A 26,027-nucleotide genomic window follows, 5' to 3' on the forward strand; every position below is an offset into this window, starting at 1 on the left:
ATGCATGATATGCTTAACAAAAGAAAAATATGCAAACAATGATATAAGTAAAAAGAATCAAAATGCTTTATATATGATTGCAAGCATGTCTTCTAGGAGATGTGGAAGTTATAAGATGTACCTCGAAGGTGATAGTTCCCATCAAGCAGTTATGGTTGTGTGTGAGTTAAATTGATTTTTTCATATCCCAAATCGTCATAACATGAAGACACTTATGCAATCTTGTGATGTTTTTCACACACAACACATAATATTCTTTGCTACTTTTGATACATATGTAGGTACAATATGATTTGGCCATCACAAGGGATACATGTGTTAATGTATGCTCACTAAACTGTCTTGACGTGTTTTTGAAATATAAAATTAGACTTGTTGTGTGTGTGTGTGTTTTAGATATAAATGCTTGACATTTTTTATGTTGAGAGATGTTTTTGAGAACTTAAAATGTTGATTGAATCTTTGGTTAAGTTGCATGCTTGATTTCATTTATTTCTGTGTTTTTCTCTTCTTTGAAAAACTGTTTTTGCACATCTCAACAGTTTTTCGATACCTCTCAACAACTAAGCTATCTATCAAGCCCTTTGATCTTCTTTCTCGACAGAAGTTAACACAATCTTGATCCACCGAAACTTTTGAGAAATTGTCTCGATAGTTTCTTCATCGACAACTTCAAACTCAGACGACTCTCACTCCCTCTACTGTCTACTGTCTCCCCTTTCACTTCTACTCTCTCTCTTCGATCAATCTCTCCAATCTCTCTCCTCCTTTAGGGTTTGCAGTCTCATCAAAGTCCAAATCTATGTGAAGAAGTCTGAAATTTTCTGAAGAGAGGTATGTTTCGAAATTTTTATAGGGTTTGAAATTTTGTTCTAGCTAGTCCATTATTTAGTTCTTTTGTTTGCTTTTTATATTTTCTTCGAGGTTTTCATTGTTTGTGAATAAATAAATAGTAAGAAATTGAGAAATTAATAGTTCGTTTTGGTCGGCTGTATTCTAAGAACAGTAACTCCGAGATAGTAAGTAAGAAATTGAGAATTTCATAGGGAATGTGCTTCTAGAGTATGTGCTGGTCTAAATTTGATTACTTAAATATTTTGTTTTTCAAGTTTTGACATTTATAAATGAATGCTTAAGAAAATGATAATCTATTATTCATGGGCTCAAAATTTCTTTTATAAATGAATGCTTAAGGATGTATGTATTGTTTGTAAATATCAGTGTTCTCTAAAATTTAATTTTTGTTTTGTTTTTAGATGTCTGATGTAAGCCCCATGCGCATTGATGGGAGCACCACTGGCCATGGTGATAGTGGTGGAAATGCAACAGCTGATACGTCATCACAAGGGAACCAAGGCCTTACTACTCCATGCCCACCCAATGTGAGTACTACTGCTGAAGCTGCTACTAAGGGTAGAAAAAGATCTTGGGTTTGGGAACATTTTACTATGGTTGGAAGTGGAGATTCTAAAAAAGCAAGAGCGGCTTGTAAGTATTGTGGGACTGATTATGCAGCTACTAGCGCAAATGGGACAAAAAACTTGATTGCACACATTTTAAAGCAATGCAAGAAATACCCAAATAGCATAGGTAAGAGCCAAAGCACCCTAGCATTTGAATTTACTACTAATGGAGGTAGTGGTGATCTTTTTGCGGTACCTTTTAGTGTTGAGGATTGTAGGCGAGCATTAGTTGAGATGGTGATCCTAGATGAGCTTCCATTTAGGATTGTGGAGGGTGAAGGTTTTAAGAGATTTATGCGTGTAGTTTGTCCCAAGTGGACTACAAATAAAATACCAAGTCGGATGGCAATTGCAAGAGATTGTTTCAATGTCTTTTTGAGGGAAAAGAAGAAGCTGGGGAAAGCTCTTAGGGGCCAAAGAATTTGCCAGATACTTGGACATCTGTGCAAAATTTAAACTATATGTGTCTCACGGCACACTTTATTGATGACAATTGGACATTGCACAAAAGAATAATCAATTTTTGTGTAGTGGACAACCACAAAGGTGTCACACTTGGAAGGGCAGTTGAATCGTGTTTGTTTCAATGGAAGCTGAAGAAGATTCTTACTCTTACTGTTGACAATGCAAGTTCCAATAGTAGTTTGATTGAGTTCTTGAAGGATAAGACGAAAGAAAAGAAGGATACTCTTTTAGAAAATGAGTTCTTGCATGTCAGATGTTATGCTCATATTTTGAATCTTATAGTTCATGAGGGGTTAAAAGAACTGGATGAGTCGATAGCAAAGATAAGGAATGTTGTGAGGTATGTAAGATCTTCACCACAAAGGTGGAGTAAACTTCAGGCATGTGCGGAGAGGGAGACAATATCAAGTAAAAGTCAACCTTGCCTAGATGTACCAACAAGGTGGGACTTTACTTACATGATGTTGGATAAGGCCCAAAAATTTCAAAAGGCGTTTGAAAGATTGGAGGAGGTCGACAAGAATTTCCTCCCTACTTTGAGAGAGGGGGAGGAGGACGAAGATGGTGATGATGGAAATTGTGGGCAAAGTAAGAAAGGTAAGAACGTTTTTGGGCCTCCGGAGAGGGAAGATTGGATCAAAGTTAGGTTGTTTGTGAAGTTCCTTCAACTTTTTTATGATGCTGCATTGCGGTTTTCAGGCTCCAAGGCTGTTACTGCAAACCAATTTGTTCCAGAATTGATGTTGATTCGAGATACAATCGAAGAGGAGTGTTTAAATGAGAATGAGTCATTGAAGAAAATGGCAATGGATATGAAATCAAAATTTAATAAATATTGGGAGAATCTTGACAATCAAAATTTATTGTTGTATGTTGCAGTTGTTCTTGATCCTCGATACAAATTGCGATATGTTCATTTTGCTTTTAAGGGACTCTATCATGATATTTCTAAGGTGGATGAGAAGACAGAACAAGTGAAAGATGCTTTGGTTCGAATGTATGAAGCATACCTGAAAAATGAGAAGGGAAGGGATGCACAAAATAATATGTCGACACAATTGTCGCAGGGGTCAAGTGGAAGTAGTAGCAGTGGGCCTTTGAGTGTGAGACGATCTTTGAGGATGGCTCAATTTATGAGAGAAATTGAGGAGGAGAATTCTTTAGAGAAGAAGTCTGAGGTGGAAAGGTATTTAGAAGAGGGTTTGGCAAAACTTGATGGATATTTTGATATATTGAATTGGTGGAAGGCTAATTCTTGTAGATTTCCTGTGCTTTCCTTGGTTGCTCGTCATGTTCTTGCAATCCCTGTATCAACTGTAGCTTCTGAATCTGCATTTAGCATAGAAGGCCGTGTGCTTGATCCTTTTCGCAGCTCTTTGTCTCCTAGGATGGTTGAGGGCCTCCTTTGTGCGCAAGATTGGCTTCGTTCTTCTTCTACTCCAATAAGCCTTCAAAAGGCACTGGAAGATGTTGAGGAATTTGAAAAGCTTGACTCAGGTATACATTGATTTTTTTTTCTTTTCCTGTATTATTTTGTATAAGTAATTTCTCTTCTTAGAGCTTTTTTGAGTTTTTATACTAAACAAATTTGTTTATGTTTTTTAAGAACTTGGTGAACTTACCATTGCGGATGAAGAAAATCCTAATGCATCACTAGTAAAACAACAGCAGCAACAACAAGAAGTACCAACGCTAACATGGCCAGAGAATAGCGAGCTTGATCTTGATTGGATCAAGAATCTGATATCGACCTTTGACTGGTCTTCCAAGAATCTACCACCCTCGGAATTCCAGTCAGTACTTCCAGTTCAAGTCTTTGATACTCTGATTCTTGCCGCATCGAAGATCCTCCACGAGGAACCTAATTGTCTCACAATTGATCCTGACAAGTCGAGCACTGTTGTTGTTGTCGGTGACGTTCATGGCCAAATGCATGATCTCATCTTTCTATTGAAACAAGCTGGGTTTCCTTCTCAAAATCAATTCTTTGTATTCAATGGTAATTATGTCAATCATGGAGCTTGGGGCCTTGAGACTTTTCTTCTCTTGTTGGCCTGGAAGGTATTTCATTTCTCTCTTATTAATCAAAATTCCAACTTTACTTTGTTACAGTTTCAGCAAGTTTTGAACTTTTTTTTTTTTTTTTTTTATAATTTCAATCATAATCTTCTTGTAAGCTACTTTGTATTTGTTAGAGATGTATGGTTTTAGTTAAAACAAGCTATATCCTTCTTAGTGGTTTGCTTAATGTCTAAGTTCCATGTTTGATTCATGTTCATTTTGCAAAGAGTAATGTTATGGATACTACAAATTTTACTACCTAAAATTTTCAAACTGTCACTAGTCACAGAAAGTAATACATAAATTCATTTATTATGCTGTTAAAACCCACCAATCACATTCACCAACATGTCAGTTTGTTAGTTTGTAAACCCTGTGTATTAAATTTCTCAAATAATAGCATCTTCTACAATATTTAGCATACATATAGCTTGTTTTTGTTAAAGCTATAAATTTCTAATTATTGATTAAATTGGGGTTAAGGTTGCCTACCAATTACTTCTCAGGATCTGTAAAAGTGAGAGTTTTGTACATTAGATATGATTTTTTTTTCTTCTTAAATTATTGTTTAGTAATTGATGAATTTATGCTGTTATGGGATGATATTCTGGCTAGGTCTTTATGCCAGATAGAGTATTTCTTCTCCGTGGAAATCATGAATCCAAGTATTGCACCTCTGTTTATGGCTTTGAGAAGGAGGTGCTGACAAAATATGGAGAGAAAGGTGAGCATGTGTATCAGAAATGTTTGGGGTGCTTCGAAGGGCTTCCTTTGGCCTCTGTTATAGCGGGATGTGTATTTACCGCTCATGGAGGGCTTTTCCGCAGCATACCTTTGACCCAATCAAAGACATCGAAAGGGAAGAAGAAGAGTCGTAAACTAAGTTCCAACTCTGAGCCCGAGTCATTATCTCTTGGTTCTTTGGAGGAATTATCTAGAGCTCGAAGGTTTGTTCTTGATCCTCCAGTTGAAGGCTTAAATCTGATTCCTGGTGATGTGTGCTATGGTCAGACCCATCAATGACTCTTGGTCTTTCTCTGAATAAAGAGCGAAACATTGGACTATTGTGGGGTCCTGATTGCACTGAAGACTTCCTCAAAAAGTTCAATCTAAAGGTTATTTCAAAAAACCGTTTTAATTGGAGCTGATATGGCTATCTTGTGATATTGTTCATAATGGGCATGGTTTATTTTCTGGTAATCTCTAATTGCTTAATGGAAAATTTCAGCCTAACTATATATATATATATATATATATATATATATATATTAATTGATTTATTGCACATAAGATTAAATTTTGAATAAATGTGGTTATCTTTTGTGTCATTTTGATATTCAAAATCTATGAAAATATATATTTCATGTTTGCATTCATATATGTCATTTAATAAAGATATTATATACATCTTATTATCATTATTGTTCCTTTTCCATATAAATGTAATGAAGTAGCTGACAGTTGTGCTTTTCTTGACTCATACTTTCCCTTTTTATTAAGTAGCTAGTTTTAAATATGGGTTTATTTTTTACTTTTATTTTTTGTTATCGCTACTGAAGTTGTTTACCATCTTAACCGATACTTTTTACAACTTCTGACTTGAAGTAAAAAGACAACATAACTTTTTTTTTCTTTTTCTGGACGATACAATATAACTCTTTAATGGCTTTCTTTTGATATGTAAATAAAACTCCCACCAATATGGGATTGAACACTATCCTCATGCTATACTCCTTATTCTTATGGGGGGAGGAGATGCCATTTGGTCCATGGTCCATTGGCAGCTCCTTTAATAGTTGTGTATGGTCATGGAGTTCTATTTGATGGTTATAACTTATAAGCAAAATATGGTTTTGCGGTCCGTCTTGCTTTACTCTAAATGAAACCGCCTGTTGCTGTTGAAAGTGGGGCAACATACGACACTCCATAGTAAAACCATTTATACAGTTTCTCTGCACTTGTTTGTGTTTATTTGTTAACTTATTTGTTGGTGTTAATCTTTTATGGAAACATGCTGGCTTTTAATTTTCAAACTAATATTGTGGTTATCATTTGTTGATTTCATCCCAGTTAATCATCAGATCACATGAAGGCCCTGATGTGAGGGAAAAGAGGACTGGTTTTGGAGGAATGGATGAAGGATATACCATTGATCATGTTGTGGAGTCAGGGAAGCTGATCACTGTGTTTAGTGCTCCAGACTACCCGCAGTTTCAGGTTTCTATAGGCTCCTCTCTTTTTAGATTTGTTGCTTCCATGTGTTTTTTCATGCTTATATCTATATGAATTTCTTCTTGTATGCTTTTACCTAAAGAAATATTTGAATGCGTTCTATAACATTTAGAATGAGTTTTTTTTTTTTTTTTCCTTATTCTACATGTTGTACATGTTTGTTCTTCATTTTTATGCATTGCACTATGTGTTGTGTTGTGTTGTGCATGCCATGTTCATGATATAGTGTCTCTTTGGATTCCATTGAGTACAAAGTTTGTAGGGATAATCATGTTTCTTTGATTTTGAAACATCAAATGATTATGTGTTTTTTACACTTTGCCCTATTTAGCACACTTTTGCATATGAAGCGCATACACACACACACTCTTTGACATGTTGAGTGTTCAATGCCATAATTCTACCATGTTTTGATGATTTATATCTTCACATGTCATTTTTTTTTTAATTACTCTTTAAATTCCAATTTTTAGGGTTTTAATTCAAAATTTCTACTTTGGCACTAACTTGTTGCTAACAAAGTTTGTTGCCATTTGTGTTTCACCTTGCTCTTTGATATTACATGATATTGCTTGAAGATGTCCCTCTTCAAGAAATCAGCTATGAAAGGAGATAGTAGAAACGGAAAAGAACCAATGATTGATCTCGATAACTTCTCCCCTAATTCGAAGAAGACTCGATCATCAGCAGGACTTTATGATGCCAATAATTTCAGATCATATGCAGCATATTAAGCTTATGTGAACTACTTCAAGGATTCCCCCATTTTGGTTGAAAGGGTGGTTGAGCAAGCTTATCTTCTCAATACGAACATTCCAAAATGGTTTGCCACTAAGGATTGGAACTATCTTCTATCTAACTTTGAAGATTCGTTCGAAGAGCTTGTGAAAGAATTTTTTGCAAATGCCATTTTTAATGGGGATGTGCTACGATGTTGGGTAAGGGGAAAGGACTTCACGGTCACACCTTTCTATCTTGCTATCATTCTGAAAATCAACCAACCGGTATTTCTCAAACCACTGGTGTATGATGATTTGGATCTGGATGTTGATATGCTTCGGGATGCTTTCGGAGAAAACTTGGAGTTCTCTCCTAATGGGAAATCAATAAGTGTATCATCACTATCTCTCGAATTGAGGTCGCTCACAACAATCATGTTTCACAATTTCTATCCTCTCTCAAGCACCGAGTACATGAATCTTGGTCGAGCTTTGTTTCTTCATGACTTGATCACTGATGAAGAAATTGATATTTGCTCACACATCTTCCACATTTTGAGCAAGAATGCTGAGAGAATGGCCTTAAGGAATTACCTTCCTTTCACCTATTGGAAGATGAGTACCCTTATCCTATGAAAAGCCTAATCAACATTCGCACTCTCAATGCTATTATAGGTCATAACCGAAAGGGTGTCAAGCAAGAAAGTCATGCTCCTCATAGTGGTTCAAGCCCTAGTTCACATCCCTATGATGAGAAGTTGGACAGCATAATGGTATTTGAAAGTTCAAATAGCGTATAAAACACCAATGAACGTTTAGACCCCAAAATACAAAATTACCAACACAAGCTTATAATCAAATAGTATATGTGCGGAATATGAAATATAAGCTATATCCAAAATGGTAACACACTCTAAACCATAATTAATTACAAACACATTAGCAATTAAAAGGTAAAGAGAAAGGAAGGAGAGATGCAAACACAAAGATAACACAGCGATGTGTTATAAAAAAGGAAACCGAAGTACTCAGCAAAAAACCTCTCTGCTGCCCTCCAAGCGGTCAATAATCCACTAGAGAATAAAGTTGAGATACATGAATAGCAGAAGACCCTCCAAGCCTAATCTACCTAGTGCCCCTAAGCCCTCCAAGCTTCTTGCTCCAACAGGGTTACGCCAAACCTTTTCTTCTCTAGCTTACCAGATCCTGCAATAAACCCATTGCATCAACCAAATGAATCGGTCCTCTCTGAACTGCTTCCCAAAGACCAAAACACCTACTCACTGATATGGGTATGGTGAAATAAGGATTTGGCAAATATACCTCTCAAGGATATATCAATGGAGAGGGTGAGAGTAGAGGAATTTGGAGAATCAAGTGATGAAGATTGTGGATGAGTCAATCTTGTTTTTCTCTAGGGTTTCTCTCTCAAAATTCTTTCTTGAAGCTCTCTACATTTTGTGAGTATAAGGGTATTTATAGTAGTGTGTATGAGGAATGCGAAAAGTTAGTTTCAACCAAACAGGGCATTCTAGCGACTCAACCTCGTGACTAGAAAGAGTCACAAGTTTGAGTCGCGAGCCAACTACCTGGCGAGACTGGAAGTTTTGTCCTATAGTGCTTCAACTGTCGTGACCCTTCAGCTCCCCTACATGCTTCACACATGTGCCACCTTTGGCGATTTGCTAGTCATGAGCCAGTCGCAAGATCTAGTCGCAAGATCTAGTCGCAAGGCTCTTCTTGAGTGCACACATCTTGAGTTTTCTTCACACTCTCTCACACATTACCCTTACATAAATCTCACCTAAATACAGGGTATCTAATTGTTAAATTACAAGAAAATTTGGCAAAGAATAAAACCAACACATGATTGAATAAATTCAACCTTACAGCATTCGTACAAGACATCAGGACCAAGTTGTCCGGACTCACATCTGTCATGCACTCACATCACACCCGTTTTGACACAAAGTTCACATCTCTCCAAACTCAATTGGACCAAATCCAAAGGAAGCTAGAGGAAGATGAGGACTAGCTATTCCTTGACAAAAAGGGGGAGATGGTTCATGATAAGGAGAGAAAGAGCTAGATCAAAAAGGGAGCAATGGAGCAATGGAGCAAGAAAAGCCTTTACACTTACTCAAAGCATTTAAATGTTCTGTGTTATGCTATCTATAATCTGTGTTCATATTTCATGGCTATGGCTTATGTTATGTACTTGACAATGCTTACTTATGTACCTTTACTTTGTAGTTTTTTAGTACTTTTAGATTATGTTTGCATTATCTTTAGTACTCTTGTACTATTGTTGGATCTTGTGTCCTTGATGCAATAACTTTAGTGTTCTTGCATCGGTTGAATGTTGGATATGCAAATGATACTTTGCATTGAGCTTATTAGCTTGCATGTTCGGATGTTCATTCATTATGTGAATGATCATGATGATCACTATTTATAGTGATTGTTCTTGTTTGGTCAAGCCATGCTTTATTGTTATATTCATTATTTCTTGATCGCATTATGCTTGCTCCATATGCATTTCAAGATTTCTTCTTACAATGAACTTCTTGTGTTATTGTTTTCAGGAAAACTTGTCTATATAGTTCAAGAGCTTCATAGAATCTAGAGTTAGGTATGAGTGAGTTTTGGCAACTATTCCCAACTTAAATTTTAAGTCTAGAGTTTGTTTTAGGGTTTTGTCACAGAATAGCCAAAGGGGGAGATGGTAAGATTGAATTTATTCAACCATGTGTTGGCTTTATTCCGTGCCAAATTTGCTTGTATTTCAGCAATTAGATACCCTGTATTTAGGTGGGAATCATGTAAGGGTTGTATGTAAGAGAGTGTGAAGAATTCAAGTGTGTGTGCATTCAAGAGGATTCTCACGACTGGATCTCGCGAGTGCCTTACGACTGTTGACTTGCCAAAATGCCACACATGTGAAGCATGCAGGAAGTTAAAGGGTCACGATAGTTGGAGCACTATAGGACAAAAAGGACAGTCTGGCCAGTCAGTTATTTTGCGACTCAAACTTGCGACTCATCCCTATTGCGAGTGAGTCGCCAGAACACCCTGTTTTGAAGAAAAACGACTTTTCACATTCTTCACGTACCCTACTATAAATACCCTTATATCCACAAAATGTAGAGAGCTTACAGAGAGAATTTTGAGAGAGAAACCCTAGAGAACAACAATATTGACTCATCCACAATTTTATATCTTTGATTCTCAAATTACTCTACTCTGACCCTCTTCACTGACATACCCATGAGAGGTTCATTAGCCAAATCCTTATCTCACCACACCTATATCTGTGAGGAAGTTATTTGGTGCTTGGGAAGCAATTTAGAGATGACCAATTCATTTGGTTGATGCAATAGGCTTATTGCGGGATCCAGAAAGCTAATGAAGACACGGTTAGACTTAACCTTGTTAGAGTTGGAGGTCTTAGGTGCATTTGGTAGATTAGGCTTAGAAGGTCTATTGCTATTTGTGTATCCCAACTTTATTCTTTAGTGGATTATTTTACTGCTTGGAAGGCGATGGAGAGATCTTTCACCGAGTTCTTTAGTTTCCTTTTCGATAACACGTGCCAGTGTTATCTTTGTGTTTGTATCTCTCTAACCCTTACTCTTTACCTTTAATTGCTGTTGTGTTGTGATTAATTTTGGTTTAGAGTAGTTTGTTTCTTTGGGTATTGCTTGTACTTATGATTCCACACATATATTGTTTGAGTATAAGTTTGTGTTAGTTATTTTGAAATTGGGGGTCTAAACATTCGCTAGTGTTTTATACACCAAGTGAACTTTCACATCCTACCTCCTCTATGTTCGACAGAAAAAATACAGAGTACTTTCTAAGCTATGTGAGTGTGACTACAAAGTACAAAGTAGACATTTCCTTTTTATTGAAAAAGAAAATTGATGAATGGAAAATTACATGAATGTAATTTTTCCATGGAAAAATTGGAGGAAGAAGACAACTTCAAATCTCTTATTATATCCCACAATGAGAGGCACTCCAATATCTAAAACGATGAAATGTACCAAAATTGGGCTGCTACGTGTCCAAGAAAATGTAAGTGACAGACCAAGTATGACTTTTGTTGTTCTCAAGCTTAAAGGCAATTTGGATCCTATTCCTATACCGATTTCCTACAAGTTTTGTGCAGAGTAATAATGTATCATCTATCTCTATACAATATTACACTAGTTCCAGCGTAACTAACAATGAGGCTTCCAAAACCGAGTTATGTCTAGGATAATGCTTTGTGAATAGGGGTTACAACTTACAATAAGCATAAATATATATATATATATATATATATATATTTATTTATTTATTTATTTATCACACTTGAAACGATGGATGTAATTTATTTAAATACTATAATTTGAACTCCTTATATGTATTCACGCCTTAAATTTATAATAAGAAATTTCTTTTCAAATCTTGAGATATGATAAATTCCTTTATCTATTGTAAGATATATCTCAATTGGGAGATTAATAGAGCCTATGTATTCCATTTAGGACTTGGCTTACCTCCAGTAATTTTTCAACTGGACATATCATTTTGTTTTAAATATACAATTATAAGTGATAATGAGTTTTAATTTCCACATTTTTATTTAATTAGTGGGTGATGTGGCAGTTTTTCATTAAAATAAAAAGAAATTTCAGTTAGAAAAGTACTGGAGGTAAGCCAAACCCTTCCATTTATATGTGTAGTGTTATGACTTAAATATTGCTTCCAAGTGTAGGATTGTTGCAAAATAATATATCGGTGAGTTCGAGATTGAATCCACAAGAAAAGTGAGTTCATTAGCAAACCACATGAGAATGAAACTAATACAATACAATCTTATTAACATAAAAAATTTGAGTTTTAGTAAACTATAAAGTTGTAGCCCTTTGAGTTATCTTTTCAACCTAACTTAAATCATCAAAATTTGATATTTGAGCAGAATGTTATGACCAAACTACTAATGCGTAAGGTGAAATCCTTATCTAAATTGAATTTGGATTAAGTGCAAACTTGGACCCAACTATGTTATATTCATCGCTCACTCTTCTCATTATTATTTAATGTGGGACTTCACTTACATGTTATACTAAAAAATTCTCCCCACACCTGTGATTCATCACTTATGGTTTTGAAATCCGGATTGAACCGTACGGTTTGACCCAGTTAATTGGGAACTGCCCCTTGAGATAGTCCTTTTAATCCCAAAACCTGTTGTACAAAAAAAACACAGTAAACCGTTTGAACTGTGGTTGAACCGCCGGGGTTGGAGAACCATGGCTGGGTCTCAAGGGTCTCATGGGTCAGGCTGAAGTTGGAAAAAATAAGAAAAAGAAGAAGCGTTGTGTCATTTTCTCTGTTGAACTTTGTCTTTTTAATTCCGTGGCAAATTTGATTGTAATTCTATTCAATCTTTTGTACCTTATATTTATTGTGGGATTTTATTGTGAGAGTCGTGTGTAAGAGAGAGAGAGTATGAAGACTCAAGAAAATTGAAGACTGAAGAGTTTTCGCGGGTAGCTCATGACTAAGCATCCTGCGAAATGATGCATGTGCCCTACACATGACTGGAATGCAAAGAGTCAGGACAGGATGGAGACAGCTATGTTTCGCGAGTAGCTCGCGGGTAAGGCCTTCCCACGAGACACTTGTGAAACATTCTGTTTTACCAGATTGTCCTATCTAATGCACACTTTCTGTACCCACACTATATATACCCATATTACCCACAAATGTTGAGGAGTGCTTCTGAGAGAAAACCCTAGCCATAAACCTTGAGAGTTAGAGATTGTTATACCCACATATCTCTACACAATTGCTTGTGGATTTTCCTCAACTCCTACCTCTCCATTTCCATACAATTGAGAGGTTGATAGCCCAAACACTTACCACACCCTTTCAGAGTGTCAAGTGAGGATTTGGTGTTGTTGGGAAGCCTTAGAAGAAGCTAGGCTTTGGCGGATGCAATCGGGAATATTGAAGAATCTGGAGAGATAGACAAGACATGGTTCTGAGAAGCCTTGTTGGAGTGGGAGCTTGGAGGGCTTAGGTACAGTGGGTAGATTAGGCATGGAGGGTCTCTTGCTAACCCATGTATCCCAACTGATTGTCTAGTGGATCGATTATTGCTTGAAGGGCGGCAGGGTGATTTTTCAGTGAGTTCTTTGGTTTCCTCTTCGATAACACAGCGGCTTTTTATCTTGTGTTTGCATCTTTCTTCCCTACTCTTTTATCTTTCATTTTACTGTTGTGTTATTATGAATATGGGTTAGAGTAGCTTATTTGTTTATATGCTCGCATTTACTCTTTTCTGCACTTAGTATAAGTTAGAGTAAAATCTATCGAGCCATAATTTTAATTTGAGGGTCTAAATAGCTCTTGTGTTTTTACACATTTTAGAGCATTCAATTGGTATCAAAGCAGGTACACTCGATGCGGTTTTAATACCTGAGTGTGATCCTAGACCCCTTGGCTTGCTATGGATGGTGCTATGGCAAAAGCCAATATGAAGTGTAGTAAAGGTGTTTGTGATAATGACTCTATGAGCATATTTGGAGATTGTCCTAGTAATGAGATTTTAGAGCTATTCAAATCAAAGAAACATGATAGAGTCTTTATGCACATGCTGAAATCATTAGTTCATAGAAATCATGATATTCATAATAGCTTGTGTGAGTCGAATTCCTTGATTGATAAATATAAGAGAAGGAATACACATTTGTGTGATAAACTTGATGGTTTGAAAAGAAAGCTTCACTCATCTATGAATGAAGTAAAGAAAGATGAGTCTTGCTTTGATGGTCAAGAATGCCTATCTCATGCTTGTCTTTTTGTTCATACCGCATTGAAAGTGTTTAATTCATGTTTGTGGTATCTTGACAGCAGTTGTTCAAGGCATATGACTGGAGATAAATCTTTGTTCAAAACTCTTAATGAGAAGGAAGATGGCTTTGTAACATTTGGAGATGGTAGCCACTCATAAGTTCTTGGAAAGGGAACCGTAGATATTCCGGGACTACCCTTATTGACTAATGTGTTGTACATTAAAGGATTGAAAGTGAACTTGTTGAGTAGCACTCAAATATGCGATGAAGACTTCTTAGTCCAATTCTCTAAGAAAGGATGTCTAATCCTAAATGAAGAAGGTGTTCAAGTTTTGAAGGTACTCAGGAGCACCGACAATTGTTATGGGGTTATTCCCAAACCAAGCATAGCATGTCGAAGTGCTTGAGTGAACCTTTTGGAGTTATGGCATCAACGACTCGGGCATGCAAATTACAAGCAAGTGGCAAAAGTTTCAAAGCTTAAAGCAGTGGTTGGTTTACCAAAGTTTGGAAAAGTTGAGTGAACCTTTTAGAGTTATGGCATTAACGACTCGGGCATGCAAATTACAAGCAAGTGGCAAAAGTTTCAAAACTTAAAGCAGTGGTTGGTTTACCAAAGTTTGGAAAAGTTGAGAAGAATGTTTGTGGTCCATGTCAAATGGGAAAACAAACAAAGTCAGCCTATCCCAAAGTAAATGTAGTTGCTACTTCACGTCCTTTGGAGTTACTTCATGTGGATCTAATGGGTCCAACGAGAACTAAAAGCATGGGCGGAAAGTGATACATTATGGTGGTAGTTGATGATTTCTCGAGGTACTCTTGGGTAGAATTCCTTAGAGAGAAGTCGGAAGCATGTGACAAGATGGAAAGGTTATGCAAGAAGCTACAAAATGAAAAGAGAGTTCCCATAGTCAAAATCAGAAGTGATCATGGGAAGGAATTTGAAAATGCAAAATTTGAAGCTTTTTGCAATGAGCACGACATCAAGAAAGAATTTTCAGCTCCAAAGACTCCACAACAAAATGGGGTGGTTGAAAGGAAGAATCGGGTGATTCAAGAGATGGCGAGAGTCATGTTACTCAACAAAAACATTTCACAAAAGTTTTGGGCTACAGCCGTGTATACTTCGTGTCATATTGGGAATAGAATTTACTTCCGAGCAGGGACAAAGAAGACATCATACGAAAATTGGAGAGAAAAGAAGCCAAAGGTGAAATATCTCAGAATATTTGGAAGTAAGTGTTACATTCTCAATGATAGGGAGAATCTTGGAAAATTTGATGCTAAGAGTGATAAAGGGATATTCCTAGGATACTCCACAAATAGCCGAGCATATAGAGTGTACGATAATCGCACTAAGAAAGTGATGAAATGAATAAATGTGGTCATAGATGACACCATCTCAGAAAAGGACATTGATGATGATGGTGAGGGATTAAGTCTTAAGAAGAATGAGGGTGAAGATGATATGTCTCAAGGTGATGACGCTAAGAAAGAATCACCGGAAAAGGAGTCTACACCTCCTATGTCAAGAGGGGAGACTAGATCAACACAAGGATCTTCAAGCCCACTCACACCTCCGAAAGTCGAACCTCCAATCTCTTATGATGAGGAACCTTCCACTTCTAAGAGACAATCGTCAAGAGTAACTTTTAATCATCCCCCAAGCAATGTCATTGGTGATGTAAATGAGGGACTTCGTTTAAGAAAAGGACTAGGCTATAGTGTGAATCATGTGACATACAATTGCTATCTTGCTCAATTTGAACCCAAGAAAGTAGAGGAAGCCTTAAAAGATGAGAATTGGATAGAGTCCATGCACCAAGAGTTACATCAATTGATTAGAAATGATGTATGGGAGTTGGTTCCAAGGCCCAAGGATACACATGTAATAGGCACCAAGTGGATCTTCATGAACAAGACCGACGAAGATGGTGAAGTTGTCCGAAACAAGTCTAGATTGGTGGCTCAAGGATATACTCAAGTTGAAGGCATAGATTTTGATGTGTCTTTTGCCCCGGTAGCAAGACTACAGTCAATCCAAATTCTTCTCTCCATAGCGTGTATATATTATAAACTTCAAGCTATACCAAATAGAAGTGAAGAGAGAAGTGTTTGTTGAGCAACCAAAGGGGTTTCAAGACCCACATTTTTCGGATCATGTGCTAAGGTTGAAGAAAGCATTATATGGGCTGAAGCAAACACCAAGAGCTTGGTATGATCGCCTCACCACATACCTATTGGATCATGGTTTCAAGACAGGACAAGCAGACCAAACATTGTTTGTTAAAAGAAATAAGGAATCTCTCCTTGTTGCTTAAGTACATGTGGATGCTATTGTTTTTGGATCCATCATCAATCACCTAGCTCATGAATTTTCGGAGGAAATGAAAAGGGAATTTGAGATGAGTAAGGTGCGAGAGTTAAACTACTTTTTAGGGCTACAAGTGAAACAACGGAAAAATGGGATATTTATTTCTCAAGAGAAATATGCCAAAAATCTTGTCAAAAGATTTGGTCTAGACTCTAAGAAACATACTTCCACTCTCATGAGTTCCTCGGCAAAATTGGGCCTTGATGTAGTCGGTGTGGACGTAGACCCAACACTCTATCAAAGCATGATTGGTAGTCTTCTCCATCTCATTGCAAGTAGACCAGATATTGCTTTTAGTGTGAGGTATGTGCACAATTCCAGGCAGCTCCGAAAGAGTCCCACTTGATGGCAGTCAAGCGAATCATTCGCTACATTAATGGCACATCTGATTATGGAATTTGGTATTCAAGGGACTCAAATAAGTGCTTGGCTAGATATTCAAATGCTGACTGGGCCGAGTGCATTGATGATAGGAAAAGCACTTCAGGTGGTTGCTTCTATCTTGGAAATAACTTGGTCTCATGGATGAGTAAAAAGCAAAATTCAGTCTCTCTTTCAACGGCTGAAGCTGAATATATTGCAGCAGGGAGTTGTTGCGCACAACTATTATGGATGAGGAAGCTTTTACATGACTATGGGATTACTCAAGACACTATGTGTGTGTTCTGTGATAACATGAGTGCCATAAATTTGTCAAAAAATCAAGTTCAACACTCAAAATCAAAGCATATTGAGATTCGGTATAACTTCATTCGAGACTTGGTGAAGGAAAAGATTGTGTGTCTAGAGTTTATCAACACTGACAATCAAAAGGCAGACATATTCACTAAACCTCTTGATGGTCCGAGGTTTGAATCTTTGCATAAGACAATTGGTGTTGGTATCATTCTTGGAACTCTATCTCCCATGTGATCTCATTGCGTTCATTGTTGCATATTTGCTTTATAGGTCACACATGTTTTTTTGGATAATGTCATGTTTCTTTTACAAGTTTTGTTTTGTACTTGTTGTTTTATTGTTCTTCTCAACAACCATTCATGTACTATTATTTTAAATTAGGATTTATATTATAGATTAAACAAATGTGTATAATATTACATAAATTTATAAAAAAGTGTACAATATTATACATATTTGCATAAAAATATATAAAGTTGTAGACATTCATTTTTTTTATAATATAAATTTATCTTATCTTGATAGTATAATGTAAACTAATAATTTATTATTATTATTATTTTTAACAATCGATAATAATATTCCGTTGATTTTTGAAACACCACAATGAAAGTTATAATATAAAAAATACATTTGAATGATAGTCTTTATATTCATTTGAATTATTTTAGTCAGTTTTTCTATTTATACTAATTTATTATATCTATCTATATTTTAAATAACTATTGTGGGGACTGGCCCAAAATAACAGGTTGGGCCTTGGACCCGTCTGAGGACTCCAACCCATCCGAGGAGTCAACGCGACTCAAGCAATCCATATTCAAACATCACTGGGAACAAAGACAACATGTCTGAGGAGGAATTTCTCCTTGGACACTGAAAATCTGGAGCGAAAGTACATCCCAACCACTAAAACCCCTCTCCTAAATACGTGAAAAGGAAGGAAACACGAAATATCTAAGCAAAGGCTGCCACCGCCACATTGAATGCACTACAACTACTCTCCTGGCCGTATTAATGTGGAGAAGACTCTTGAACGGTGCTACCTTGGCTACCGCAACTAACAAAGAACTGAGAGGGGTGTCTGATGGGACAAGTGCTCAAGTAAGGGTTCAGATGATCAACAAGTGTAAAGCCCAGATGATAAGAAAAGGCCTATATAATGTGTAGGAGTCCCCGTAAAAAGTGGGAGAAAAAAGGAAGAAGAGAAAGAAAAAGACTGGCATACAAAGAAATCCTACGACACTAACCTGTATCCAAAAATCAAGTTTTATCCCTATCATTCTGGGTGGTCTTTTAGTATAAGGGCTTTTGTTTCTTGTTCATGTGTTCCCTTACTCCATGTAATCTTCCGTTTAACTTACTTAAACCTAGTTCTTCAATCCATACTCTACAAGAATTCATTGTGTTGGGCTTTTTGGACCAAGACTTGAAACAATAAGGATTTGACCACCAAACTGTTCCCCTACAATTGGCGCCGTCTATGGGAAGAGCTTAAGTGTTAGTAAGTACGACGGTTAAGCATGGCAGGATCAAGTCCACACCAAGAGAATCCCCACCAAGTTGACCTTCAGCAAACAGAACCTATTGGGTCTCAACAGTAGAATAATCCTCCCAACCCGGGGACAAATCCAGGCAATGGAAGGAATCATGAGGGAAGCGTACATACTACCTAGACGAGCCAAAGCCACACCCAAATAGGTAGTCGCGTATCCCAAAGGCGAAACAACCATCAGGCCATGCAGCGAGAGATAGATGACCTGAAAAGAAAGCTGCGCCGTGCACAGCAAAAGCGATTTCCCTCTAGCTCAGACGCATCCTCTAATGAGGAGAAGGATGTCATTTACAGATGGAGGTCGAGAACTCCCCCAAATGAAACCTTTTCTTATGAGGAGGAGTTGCGCCCTGAACGGAGGTATGAAAGCTCATCTAGCAAGGGTTTGGGTAATGATGCCATGAACAAGGCATTAGATCAGATCTCCAGATCAGCCTTCGTGCACAGGATAGAAGGGGCTAAATTACCTCAACGTTTCAATCAACCTACATTTGCCATCTACAACGGCCGAGCAGACCCAGTGGAGCACGTGAGCCAGTTTAACCAAAAAATGGCCATCTACTCCCAGAATGAGGCTCTGATGTGCAAAGTTTTCCCCTGCAGCCTAGGGCCAGTGGCAATGAGATGGTTCAACAGCTTGAAAACAAATTCCATAGGTTCCTATAAGCAGCTCACTCAAGCATTTTGTTCTCGCTTTATTACAAACAGTAGAGTCTCTTAACCCCTAAGTTCGTTATTATCCTTATCTATGCACGAGGGAGAAACCCTGAAGGCGTATTCGGATAGATATTGGGAGATGTATAACGAGATGGGTAAGAACCACGATGATGTCTCCATCAGCACATTCAAAAGTGGTCTCCCCACCGAGCACGGCTTAAGGAAATCTCTAACTAGCAAACCCGTTGCCAACGTTCATCAATTGATGGATAGGATTGATAAGTACAAAAGGGTGGAAGAAGACCAGCTACAAAGGAAGGGAAAGAAGAAGATCGTTCCCCCCAAAGGGAATGATTACAGGTTGGAACGGTACAACAATAACCAGCCGAGAAGGGATTTTTCAAGACAGGCTGGGCAAACCAACATGCAAACAGTTAATGCCGTGTTCAGAGAGCCAGTACAGCAAATTCTGGAAAAAGTCAAGAACGAACCTTTCTTCAGATGGCCAGGTAAAATGGCTGGAGAACCCTCGAAGCGCAACCAGAACCTATATTGTCATTATCATCATGACCACGGGCATACCACTGAGGATTGCAGGAATCTATGGAATCACCTAGATCAGCTGGTCCGAGAAGGAAAGTTATGTCATCTTTTACACCCCTTTAGCGGTCATCTGGGCCAAGCAATACAAGAGCCTCAGAAAGCTGTATCTTTGAGACCTCCCACAGGGACGATACACGTCATCCTCACTGCCCTAGGAACAACCGGCTCTTTTCCTTCTAGGGTGCTATCTGTGACTCGGCTCCCCGTTGAGGATAGGGAAAAAGAGTTTAAAAGATCTAAAAAGGGAAGCTCTTTGATATTGGGCTTCTCGGAAGAAGATAAGAGGGGCACTATCCAACCTCACGACGATGCTTTAGTGGTTATGTTGAGAATTGGTAGTTTTGATGTTAAAAGGGTACTAGTAGATCCGGGCAGTGCAGTGGAAGTAATGTACCCTAATCTATACAAGGGGCTGAACTTAGGGCCGGAGGATTTGACAGCCTATGACTCTCCCCTTATCAGCTTCGAGGGGAAGACTGTTGTACCAAAAGGGCAGATCAGATTACCCATACAGACCGGATCAGAGGTGGTGGAGGTGGATTTTATCGTGGTCGATGCCTACTCGCCCTACACAGCGATAGTAGCCAGGCCATGGATCCATGCCCTAGAAGCCGTATCTTCTACACTTCACCAAAAGGTAAAGTAACTGTCCGGAGGCCAAGTGGGAGAGATTCGTGGAGATCAGGCAATGGCTAGGCAATGTATGGTGGCTGCCATCTCACACCAGTCCCATGCCGAGTCTCCGGCTTCTGAGAACTTATAGCAATCAACCACCTCGGCAGCACAAGTCAACGAACTAACCGAGGAGATAAAATGTGAAAGTTTAGAAAGGTTTACCGTTGACAATAACCCAGAAAGATTTTTCCAAGTCGGCTCGGAGTTACCTCTTCAAGAAAAAGAGGAACTGGTTGGGTTTTTGAGGAAAAATGTTGATATATTTGCATGGGACGCCTACGATGCCCCGAGCGTTGACCCTAGTCTCATTTGTCACTACCTAAATGTTAACCCATCTTCTATTCCGAAGAAGCAACCACCCCGACGCCCTTTGAAAGAGCATGCCGGTGTTGTTAAGGATGAAGTGATGAAGCTAAAAAAGGCAGGGGCTATCAAAGAAGTCTTTTACCCCGAATGGCTGGCAAATACAATGGTGGTAAGAAAGAAGACGGGGAAGTGGCGAGTCTGCGTAGACTTCACAGACTTAAACAAGGTGTGCTCGAAAGACCAGTTCCCGTTGCCTCGAATAGACCGACCGGTAGATGCGACTGTAGGCCACCCCCGAATGAGCTTCCTGGACGCCTTCTAGGGTTATCATCAGATACCTCTGGCATTAGAAGATCAGGAGAAAACGGCGTTCATGACACCCGTCGGGAACTACCACTATAAGGTGATGCCTTTCGGATTAAAGAATGCAAGGTCAACTAACCAGAGGATGATGACCAGAATATTCGAACCATAGCTAGGCAAGGTTATTGAAGTCTACATAGACGATATGGTAGTAAAAAGCAAGGTGGTGTCCGAGCACATGAAAGACCTTGAGGTCATCTTTGGCATCTTAAGGGAGCATAAGTTGCGGCTTAATGCTTCCAAGTGTTCATTTGGGGTCAGATCTGGGAAATTCCTGGGCTATATGGTAACCCATAGAGGAATAGAGGTATGCCCAGACCAAATCAAAGCGATTAACAGCCTACAGGCTCCTCGAAACCCAAAAGAAGTGCAGAAACTCACTAGCATGATCACAGCGTTGAATCGGTTCATCTCACGATCTATAGACCGATGCCGACCTTTCTACCTCTTAATAAATAAGTAGAAAGGGTTTGAATGGTTGGAGGATTGTGCTCTAGCTTTCCAGCAACTTAAAAAATACCTGTCGTGACCACCCATCATGTCTAGCCCTAAGGCCGACAAGGTTCTGTTCGCATACATAGTAGTAGCCCCTCATGCTGTAAGCTTGGTACTAATACGGGATGATAATGGAATATAGCGACCAGTATATTACGTAAGTAAATCGTTGCATAAAGCTAAGGTGCGCTACTTACCATTGGAGAAAGCAATTCTTGCAGTAGTGCATGCCACGCGAAAACTTCCCCATTACTTTCAAGCACATACGGTCATTGTCCTAACCCAACTTCCCCTCCGATCGGTGCTCCGAAGCACTGATTACACGGGAAGAATCGCCCTGTGGAGTACACTTTTGGAGGCTTTCGATATTAAATACATGCCTAGGTCCTCTGTCAAGGGTCAAGTCCTCACGGATCTAGTCGTAGAATTCACTGAACCCTCTGTAGAAACAGTAACCGAGGAGGAAAACATGGATGGAAAATCGGTTGGCACAATCTCGGCACGAGAAACCTCGCGATGGAAAGTCTATATGGACAGCGCGGCCAACCAAAAAGGATCTGGGATAGAATTAGTTCTAATATCGCCCGAAAGTATTGCCATTGAAAAATCACTAAGACTTAGGTTCTCGACTACGAATAACGAAGCCGAGTATGAGGCTTTGCTTTAAGGAATGATTATGGTGCAAAAAATGGGCAGAAAGGCAATGGAAGCATTCTCGAACTCCAGACTCGTCGTAGGCCAAGTGATGGGTGAGTTAGAAGCTAGAGATGCGAGAATGCAAAAGTATCTCGGTTGAGTCAAACGCCTGCAATCAGACTTTGAATTTTTTAATTTGATGCATGTTTCTAGAAGTGGGAACACACATGTGGATTCGCTGTCCACTCTTGCCACGTCTTCTGCGCAGGACCTGCCATGGATGATCCTTGTTAAGGATTTATGCAAAACAAGTTCAATCGAAAGGGACACAATTCGGATCCATCAAATTAGGAGGAATCCAAGCTGGATGGATCCTATAGTAAACTTCCTCAAAGATGATACATTACCTGAAGGAAAACTGGAGGCTGAGAAGATACGGAGGAATGCTCCTCGGTTTTGGTTGTTAGAGGACCACAAGCTATACAGGCGCTCCTATTCGAAGCCGTGCCTACTATGCATACACCCAGAGGAATCCGAGTCCCTACTTGAGGAGTTGCATGAGGGAATTTGTGGGAGTCACACAGGAGGAAGATCCCTAGGGCACAAAGCACTCACCCAAGGGTACTAGTGGCCGAACATACAGAGGGAGGCCCAAGAATATGCGAAGAAGTGTGATCAATGCCAGAGATTCGCCCCAAATATCCATCAGCCGGGGGGAGTCCTTAACCCCCTCTCCAGTCCTTGGCCGTTTGCTCAGTAGGGTCTTGATATTGTCAGCCCTTTACCCAAAGCAAGAGGGAATAAGTGATACCTAATGGTCGACACCGATTATTTCACCAAATGGGTAGAGGCTGAACCTTTGGCCAACATTAAGGACGTGGATGCAAAGAAATTCATTTGGAAAAACATCATTACGCGCTTCGGAACCCCTCACACCCTCATCTCGGACAACGGTCTTCAATTTGATAGTAAAAACTTCAGGGAATACTGTTGCGACTTTGGTATCATAAATCGATATTCTACTCCTGCCTACCCCTAAGGAAATGGGCAAGCTGAGGCCGTGAACAAAGTCATAGTGAGCGGGCTGAAAAAGAGGTTGGATGATGCAAAGGGAAGATGGGTGGAAGAGCTACCACACGTCTTGTGGACCTACCAAACGACGCTACAACGGTCAACGGGAGAGACTCCTTTTTCAATGATTTATGGGGCCGAAGCTGTGCTCCCCCTCGAAGCCAACTTCCCCACGATGAAATCCAGCACCTTTACCCCAAGAAATAATGATGAGTTACTAGGAAGAAGCCTGGACCTAGTTGAGGAGAAAAGAGAAAAAGCAATGATCCAAATGGCCTATTACCACCAAAAGTTAAAGCAGGGGTACGACATTAATGTAAAGTTACGACCCCTAGGGCCAGGCGACCTCGTGATGAGAAAGATTTTTGGCAACGCCAAGAACCCCTCCTAGGGCAAGCTGGGGCTTAACTGGGAAGGACCCTTTCGCATCACCTCTGTGACAGGAATAGACGCTTACTATCTGGAGGACCTAAACGAGAAAACTGTACCTCGCCCATGAAATGTAAATAATCTAAGAAGATATTATTATTAATGAAAGCAGCTGTGCCTGTATTTTGTTCCGTGATCATCACGTATTTGTTAGCCCACTTCCCTCTATCCAAGTTTTAAACAGAACATAAATCCTGCATGACTCCTCGGACCATAGACTTAAGGGAAATTAACAACTTATGGCCTCTATCCAAGTTTTAAACAGAACCTAAGTCCTGCATGGCTCCTCGGACCATAGACTTAGGGGAAATTAACAACTTATGGCATCTATTCAAGTTTTAAACAGAACCTAAGTCCTGCATGGCTCCTCGGACCACAGACTTAGGGGAAATTAACAACTTATGGCCTCTATCCAAGTTTTAAACAGAACCTAAGTCTTGCATGGCTCCTCGGACCACAGACTTAGGGGAAATTAACAACTTATGGCCTCTATCCAAGTTTTAAACAGAACCTAAGTCCTGCATGGCTCCTCGGACCACAGACTTAGGGGAAATTAACAACTTATGGCATCTATCCAAGTTTTAAACAGAACCTAAGTCCTGCATGGCTCCTCGGACCACAAACTTAGGGGAAATTAACAACTTATGACATCTATCCAAGTTTTAAACAAAACCTAAGTCCTGCATGGCTCCTCGGACCACAGATTTAGGGGAAATTAACAACTTATGGCATCTATCCAAGTTTTAAACAGAACCTAAGTCTTGCATGGCTCCTTAGACCACGGACTTAGGGGAAATTAACAACTTATGGTATCTATCCAAGTTTTAAACAGAACCTAAGTCCTGCATGGCTCCTCGGACCACAGACTTAGGGGAAATTAACAACTAAGGGCTCTTGTGAAATTTTAAGGTATGATTCATAATCTCGTATAATAGCATCTATGGTTCTAAGTTCATTGCACGGTCCTGCTTGTTCTCATTTGTTTATATAGGTAGGATTGTTGCAAACATTAACTAAAGAAATAGTAGCATTAACTTGGAACAAAATAACGGAATTCCATCAACATCAGTCATAAAGATAAGAAAAAATGAAAGAAAGAGCATTCTATATTAATAAGCCAAAAATAATATAATGGGAAGTCTTTGCAAAAGAACAAAATGTAGCACAACTTCCGCAAAAAAAAAAAAAAAAAAAAAAATAATAATAATAATAATAATAATAATAATAAATATACGGTAATAAAAACCCTAGGAGCTAAGCCTCAGTAGGAGGATTCTCTTTTTGCTCTAGTTGAGGAGGGGGAACATCCTTAGCTTGGGAATCTGCCCCAAGATCCTCGATGACTGACTCCTTAGCAGGATCCTTGGCCTTAGAGGAGGTTCTCTTTCCCTTGCCCTTGCCCTTGTTCTTCTCCCCTTCCACATCCTCGGCCTAGACGGCTACTTGACCAGGACCCCCAGCAGTTTCAACTAAGGGGATGGCTTCAGGAACATCCGTAGCCTGCTCGGAAGTTCCAGCGGCATCATCAGGGATCTCTCGGATCTTAGGAGGGAAGAATACCTTCTCAAGCAATCTCAAGCCAGAGTCTGTAGAAATCCCTGCAGCATCAAGGGCTTGAGCCTATGAAATACTGCAGTAATCCTTGCACACTTCCGGCAGCTCCTCCGTTAGCCTAGCCTCAGTCTCCTCTGCCCCTAGCTGGTAGGCAGCTCGTTTTTCGGCCTCGGATGCTTCCTTGGCTAGCTGAGCCGCTTCCTTTGCAAGCCGGGCCTCTTCTTGGGCTTTCTGCAACGCAGCCTTGAGATCCAACACGGTCTGCTTTTCAGTAGCAAGGTTGGTCTCAGTCACGTACAGCTTTTGGCGTTGGTTCTCGGCTTGACTCTCGGCGTTCTTCAAACCAGCCTCGGCGCTCCTGCGGCCTTTCTCAGCCTCTTTGAGCTTTTAGGAAAGCTCATAATGCTCTTGCTTGAGGGTCCCTAAAGCCTTGTCCACCTCGGCAAGAAAGAGAGCCTCAACGTCAGCCAACTTGCGATTGTTGCGGCAGTACTCCTTGGCCACAAACACTTGCTGAGTAATCTGCCCAAAAGATGACAAAACTATATGTTAAAACGTGATGGGGTCTAATGATTTTATTAAGGATAAGCTAAATTTCTTTACCATCGCAAGGTCTCTCTTTAGGGAAAGGAAGAGCTCAAGCTGTGAAAATCGTCTTTAAGCCTCCATGTCCCTGGGAAGGAGCACGGGCTGCTCTAGGGCCTCAGCTATATACCCTGCTTGGCCCCTATTGTACTCTCGGACCGAGGCGGTATAAGGAATGGCAACTCCATCCACTTCGAGTTTCGGGCTCCAAGTACGCGGATTAACACGCACTTCAGCCCGCTCTGTATCTTCCCGGCT

At 39.4% G+C, this 26,027-nt stretch overlaps 1 protein-coding gene across 1 annotated transcript; it reads left to right on the forward strand.

Moving 5' to 3' along the window:
- Positions 1–1,256: 1,256 nt before the first annotated feature.
- LOC126706950 (zinc finger BED domain-containing protein RICESLEEPER 3-like) lies at positions 1,257–1,873 on the forward strand. The gene is made up of 2 exons (XM_050406541.1): positions 1,257–1,743; positions 1,851–1,873. Exons 1-2 carry the CDS (start codon positions 1,257–1,259, stop codon positions 1,871–1,873), a joined length of 510 nt encoding a protein of 169 aa, XP_050262498.1.
- Positions 1,874–26,027: the final 24,154 nt, after the last annotated feature.

This window comes from Quercus robur, chromosome 11 (genome assembly GCF_932294415.1).
Source record: "Quercus robur chromosome 11, dhQueRobu3.1, whole genome shotgun sequence".
NCBI classification, from domain to species: Eukaryota; Viridiplantae; Streptophyta; class Magnoliopsida; order Fagales; family Fagaceae; genus Quercus; species Quercus robur.